At 47.1% G+C, this 6,704-nt stretch overlaps 1 protein-coding gene across 1 annotated transcript; it reads right to left on the reverse strand.

Moving 5' to 3' along the window:
- Positions 1–3,361: 3,361 nt before the first annotated feature.
- On the reverse strand, positions 3,362–6,422 carry HOXC5 (homeobox C5). The gene is made up of 2 exons (XM_003772318.2): positions 4,460–6,422; positions 3,362–3,719 (listed from the first exon to the last, which is right to left on the reverse strand). The coding sequence occupies exons 1-2, from the start codon at positions 4,911–4,913 to the stop codon at positions 3,505–3,507; spliced, it is 669 nt and encodes a 222-aa protein (XP_003772366.2). The 5' UTR covers positions 4,914–6,422; the 3' UTR covers positions 3,362–3,504.
- Positions 6,423–6,704: the final 282 nt, after the last annotated feature.

Raw genomic sequence — 6,704 nt, forward strand, 5'->3', positions numbered from 1 at the left:
GTGATCTGTGGTCTCCGTTTGGGACTCATATGCATCCCCCTCACCTCCACGCAACTCTCCAGAGAGAAGCAAAAGTCAAACATTTAGATGTTGTCTATAGCTGACAAGATGCCCTGGTCCCTAGCCCTGAGGCTGGTGAGGGGGATGTAGGGAGGCAGAGAATCCTTGGCCTTGTTTGCCAAATCCCCTCCCCAAGCAAGCAGAGGAAGGAGTAAAGGAAGAGAGATGGAAGCTTTGAATATTTTAATCTGGGAAACAAAGAAATAGAGAGATTGTGTGTTAGGAGGAGAGAAGGCCCAAGGCCACCTTGACAGAAAGCTGAGCAAAAGGAGAGTCTGGAACTGACTTGAGCAGACAGCAGCTGAATCTATGCAGGCCTAGAGGGATAAGAAAGTGAAAAGGGACTTTGGTTCTTTCAAGTAGAACAAGGATAACCACATGGAAGGAGGAAGTCTTTGACTTTCAATCCTTACAGGTCCCGTGAGATTCTATTGAGAGCTACATCTCCCACTCCCCTGAGTGACCCTGAGTCCAGGCAGCTAAGGAGGGCCCCACTGGCCAGACAGGGACTGGGGAGCAAGCGCCGCGTCCTCTTTCTTAGTTAACTGCTACCCATCAGGAGACAACAGTGATTTTCCTTGCTTCAGCGATCGCCCAATAGTTTTACTCAGCATGGAGAAAAAATTAAAATAACTCCCTGAAGAAAATTATACATTTTATTTCAGAGCAAAAGCAAGCTAGCGAGACAGATAATTTGAAGGATCACAGGCAGGGAATGCAGGTCCAGGAACCCCAGAGGAGGGAGTCACAACACCAGCCAAACCTTCATTTAGAACTGGGTGTTCAGATAGAATTAAATGGCCTGGAAGGGGACATAGAAAAGGATACATAAGGAGAAAGGACCCCTTAGATCCCTTCGCAGAAATTAAAAACAAAAACAGGATAGGCTGTGCTGAAAGAAAGAGGAGTCAACAGAGAGGATTGTAATACATCCAAAAAGCTTCATCATTAATAATCACAGATATCTTCCTTCCCTTCCCTCCTCCCCAACCCTCTCTGCCCCTGGCCTTCATTTCCTTGTGTCTTTTTCCTTGGGACCTTTAGCAAGTTGAGGCCCAGTTCCTAGCATTTCCCCTCCCCCTCCATCCCAGGCAGTTCTAGCGGGTGGAGAGCAGTGGGATGGCATTAGGCTCAAACTCAGGAAATTACCCCCATTGTAGATACTGAAGAGGAAATGCTATAAACTTTTATGGGGGCTTAGACTGCTGCTACATTTGTTCCTACTGTACATTGCTTCCTCATCCTTCTACCATTCTCATGTCCCTGCTGTCTAGGGAGGAGAATTCACAGTATGTTTGTCTGGTCCATTCTACAGCCACCACCACTGGGGGAATTTTGCCTCCTTTCTCCTGAATGAACCCTAAAGGACATGCATCAATATGTACATCAATAAACAAAAAAATAGATTTGAGCCAGGAAGGCTTGCCTGTACTACTTGAATTACCCAGATAATTAGCATGTCTGCATAGACCTTGGGAAAGACAGACCTAACAGAACCATTTTATGCTACACAGACACAATGCAGACCATCCCACCTCTCTCCTTTCCCATCTTCATACAAACACAAATTTATATATTTTTTCCTAAAGAAGATTTTGGAAGGGAAGTCACCCTCTCTTTTTTCCCTTATTATCACAAACGTGCCAAAACAGTGTACCCCTTTAACCTAGGAGATAGATACAATTTAAGGAGGAGTCTGAGTTTCATTATGGACAGATTACATCTTTTGTAGGTCCAGATCTCCCTATTTCCCTTTCCCCCATTCCTAAGTGTGTGCCAAGGGATTCAAGAAAGGAAACCTGCTGTCCAGTCCTCAAAGAAACTGAGAGCGAATGAATCTTCAGCTACTTTTTAGCAGAGCTTAGATTTTCAACAGGGTCCAGGGAAGGGTAACTCCAGATACAGAGTACTTATATAAACACAGAGATTATATCATATATGCATAAAGAACATATACATATACTAGAACATTTATATCTTTTTCTGTTCAAATGTATGCCCCCAACTAAGCCAAGTGCAGAGTGCTTCTCCAACTCCCGAGGCCTAGTAATCTAACATTTCTTTTTCCTCATCTCCAGCTAACTTCAACATCCCCAAATCTAGTCTTAAAAGCCCCTCTTTAGGAATGACTCCCAAAAGTAAAGGGGACCCCTCAAGAAACCTCTATAAAAAGTTTAGAGACCTCCTCACCCATCTTCCCTCTCCCTTCCCGATCAAGAAAGAGAGGATTCCGTGTCTGTCTTCGGATTTTATGTCTATTGGTCTTTATTCAATATGACAAAATATAGTTTCATAATGGACCCGGAGTCAATAAATAGGTGGGTGATGGGGGAATTTCCCCCAAAAAAAGTTGCCAGGAAAGGACTACATGGTCACCAAGAGTTGATACTGGAGTCAGAGAGCATATCACATGAAAGTAGACCCCAATACATACAAACAGTGCAGGGACTCCGGGGAGACGGCCCTTGGCATGCGGGGAGCTGGTTTGGGGTGTCGGTTTTTCCCAAAACTGAAAGGAAGAATGCTTAGGGACATCGAGAGGGCCCGAAGAGGGAGTCCAAAGTTCATTAAAATTTTTCCCCTTTCATATGTAAATCATAAAAAAATAATGAAAATCTAGTTTAACAAACAAAATATCCCCCCCCCCAAAAAATAACCCACTCACGCACACAATCAGACCATCACCCATACCCACTGAGGAAAAGATACGGCCTGGGCCTGGTCCCAACACCAGCTCTGTAGCAGGGCCCCCTCGAACAAAGAAAGGCTGAAGGTCGACTGAAAGGGGGAGTTAACACATTTCGAGCCCAAAGGTAGTGACTCTGTCCCAAAGAGGGTTGCAGGGACGGAGTTGAAGCCACCCAACCCCGAACAGACCACTGCCAGCCTCTCGGTCAGGAAATGTAGCCAGAGATGAAGGGGACAAAATGCTAGGGGTAGGGGGTTCTTGGCTGCTTCCTTGACTGGTGGCGGCGAGATTCGGGAAGAGGATTTCGAAGGCAAAGAGCTCTCTCCTTCCCCACACCTAGCCCATCAGACAGTCCTGGTGTCTAGATCATTTTAGTTAGACCCCCTACGGTGATTTCACTGGGTTATTGGGTCGCCCGGAGGATTTAGGGAGACATACTGAAGAAGTGAATGAACACAACAGCACACTCTGAGCCAAGCTGCAGTTGGAAAGCTGAATGCTAATCGAAAACCGCTTTTGTCTGCAGGGTTGGGAGAGTCCGTGACAAATCCCCCCAGCTCCAACACACACACATATACCTCTACTCCCACTCCTAAAAAAATTTCACACACACGCACACACACACAAAACAAAATAAAACAAAACAAAACAAAAAAACAGGAAAAAAGAAAATGAAAAGTTTCCCCAAGGTAGATTCAAGCCAACTAGAGAAACTATTTGAAGGGATTGTCATATCCCACATCTCCCTCTTCCCTTTAAAGAGCCTCTTTGCTTTTTAATTTGGAATCCTTCTTCCATTTCATCCTTCGGTTCTGGAACCAGATCTTGATCTGTCTCTCGTTGAGACACAAGTTGTTGGCGATCTCAATTCGCCTTCGGCGGGTGAGGTAGCGGTTAAAGTGAAATTCTTTCTCTAATTCCAAAGTCTGGTAGCGCGTGTAACTGGTTCTGGATCGCTTGCCGTCTGTCTCTGGAATATAAACCCCACCCCAGCAAGTGCAGGAACGGGTGAATAGTTTTTAAAAAGTCCCACCGTCTCCCTACCCCACCCCCACTCCCCACCCTTAAGATCGGTCTCAGAACTAGCCCCAGCTGACTAAAAAACTGGGCAGGCGGGCAAAGGGGGTAAAGGAGGGGATGAAAGCGGCCCCTGATCCTAGGGAGAGGCGACACTTGCTAGGGAAACTTTCCGCTCCGACACTCACTTACCCAGAAAGGTGAGGGGGGGGTGAGGAGGGAGACCCGGACTCCAGAGAGACAATGAGACCTCCAGACCGGGACACAAGGGGATCCCCCTCCCTTATCCTCCCCTGCTTCCTCCCTCCCTTCCTCCTGACTGGGAAAGCCTCCTCAATCCCCCCCCCCAAATGAGAATCATTTCCCTAATAATGGGGGTGATGCTGAAGGGGGGGATCCCCTCTCTATAAGGCCGGTGTACCTTACCCCTCAGATCCCTATATTTTTTTAACTCCCTCCCTCCCCCCCAAAAATTGAATATTGCCTTTTATACACGTTTTGTTCCTATGATCCAATTATGTCGTCGTAAATTTGGGCGCATACAGCCTCTAAGCCTTTTAGTGGACAGTTTTACGAGCAATTGATGCCTGCACCGTAAAATTTATGGCCGCAGGTTTTTTCTTTTTATTTGCCCCGTATGGCCTATAAAACCCAGGCGGACCCGAGCGCACAAAATGAAGCCCTAAAGTTTACCGTGGCTCATGTGGAGTTTGGTCATCCACGGGTATATTTGTGGCGGGGCCGGTGGCTGGCTCAGTCCTGCGGGCTGCCCAGTCTGAGCCTGTTCTTCCTTGATCTCCCCACTCCCCTTAGATCTGTCCTCCAGCGCCGGGCGAGCCGCCTTCTGATTGTACATCCCGGGGTTTAGAGGAGCCGGTTCGTCTCTGCCCAGAGCGTGTCCCGGAGCTGCCACCGTGGTACAGGCGGGTCGGTCTGGGTGAGGTCTAGGAGTGGCAGCCATGTCTAACCCGTGAAGAGAGTTGGAAGGAGCAGGCGGTGGGAAAGTGATGCTTAAGTCCAATCCACTGTAGCAGTACCTGGATGGCTGCACCTCTGAGACAGATCCATAGTTCCCACAAGTTTGCATGCTATAGGCAGGAATATTAGGGCTTTGCTTATAGAATGAATTGGCTACGTAGGAGCTCATGGCGGGGAGGGACGAAAAAAATTTCTGCACCCTTTTTGATTAAGGGTGATTTGTGACTCTTTGAAGTTGAGGGGTTTTTTGTTCTCCAAAGTGCACAATTTATAGGTGGAGATATCTCTTTCTTTATCCTATGCGCGCTTTCCAAATAAGGGATCCTTAAATAGAGTCACGTGACTCGGGCGGCCACTCATAAATTTGGCTTGATGACCTCCGGGAGGTTAGTGATGGAAGCCGGCGAAACGCATCTTGATATGTTGGCACAGCCCAACCGAGGGGAGAGGGATCGAGAGAAAGGGAGAGAAGGGGGAGAAAAAAAAATGGTTGTTGGAATTAGGGGGTAGCGGGGACAACGAGTCCACAGCGACACCTGGCGTAGGCTCGGCGGTATTGCATCCTGGCTTGTCATCCTCGCCTCTCCTGGGTGGATTTTTCTACCCTAGCGAAGAGAAGCTGTGCTGTTTTACACAAACCCCCCTGAGTTGGCCTTTTAAATTGTATTTAATTTTAAGGAAAGATGGGGCCTCATTTAGGATGCGCAGAGGGGCTTTTCTGAATAGATCGTCGCCCCTCCCTTCCCCAGGGCCTTCTAGGTTCGCTGGAATGAGCTAGTTTACAGGAATTTGTGCGTGTGTTGGAGAAGGGGGAAGAATTGAAGGGGGAGTAGATGCTAAACCCTTCATTTAGTGGGGAAGTGGATCTATTTCCTCGTTTCCTAATTAAAAGGACCTAAATCCTTTGCCTTGGGGAAGGAGGAGAAACAAAAAGAGCTGATTAGGTTTCCAAAAGGACAAGATTCTGAAGGGGGAGTCCAGCCACTCAGGGATATTTGGGGAAGGGGAATGCCGGGTTCTATAAGAGTTGGGGAAGCTGAGGTGGGTGTTGTGAAAGCCAAAGTAGACTGAGAGGATGTCTAAGAAGGGCTTGGAGGTAAGGAGAAGATAATTTTGATTAGACGTCATTCCACACATACTCCTATCCAAACCCACAGTAGGAATTACAGTAATTTAGTGATGGTACTATAGGTGATGGGTGTTTTATGAGAAGTCGGACACAAAAGCCTGTAAACGAATGTGGTTTGAATAAAGAAAGTGGTATCAATGTGAATGCAACACACATGTATTCAATGTGTATTTATATGCATAGAAAATAGATATTATGTGAAGTCACAGGAAAATGGGATTTGCAAAAATCCCCCATAAATAAATATTTTCCACCCTTCGGGGCAGGTGTTTGCAGGCAGACACTTCCTAAGGCCTAAGGTCTTCTGGAGTAGGTTCCTAAAAGTCATACTCTACAAAGTGTGAGTTTCTTTGGAGAAAGAGGGGGGGAACATGATAGAGAAGGGAGAAGACTTTGGGGAGCAGAGAGATCTGGAGGAGCAGCCAGCCAGAAGAGGTCCCAAATGAGGAAGGGCAGGGCATAATTTCCGAGTTGGAGGAGATCCCATTAGGGTGTTTGTTGGTTTCCATTCCTTTTTCCCCAACTTCAAATCACATTTTTGCCTGCCTGCCTGCCTTCCTTCCTTCCTTCCTTCCTTTCTTCCTTTCTTCCTTTCTTCCTTCCTTCCTTCCTTCCCGATTCTCTGCCCCTGGATTGAGAAAAACCAAGCTCTGGCAGCTGCCTGGGATGTCTGGAGTTTGGGGAATCTTCTTGGCTTTTCATTCCTCTTGAAGACCCCATCTCAACATTCCAATTCACTGGGAAAAGGATTTCCTCCCCAATTTGGATCAGGATTTCTAAGCAAGGCAGGAGGGAAGCCCAGCAGGGAGAAAGACCGGGGTGAACTTTGCT

Source organism: Sarcophilus harrisii, chromosome 5, assembly GCF_902635505.1.
Source record: "Sarcophilus harrisii chromosome 5, mSarHar1.11, whole genome shotgun sequence".
Taxonomy (NCBI): Eukaryota; Metazoa; Chordata; class Mammalia; order Dasyuromorphia; family Dasyuridae; genus Sarcophilus; species Sarcophilus harrisii.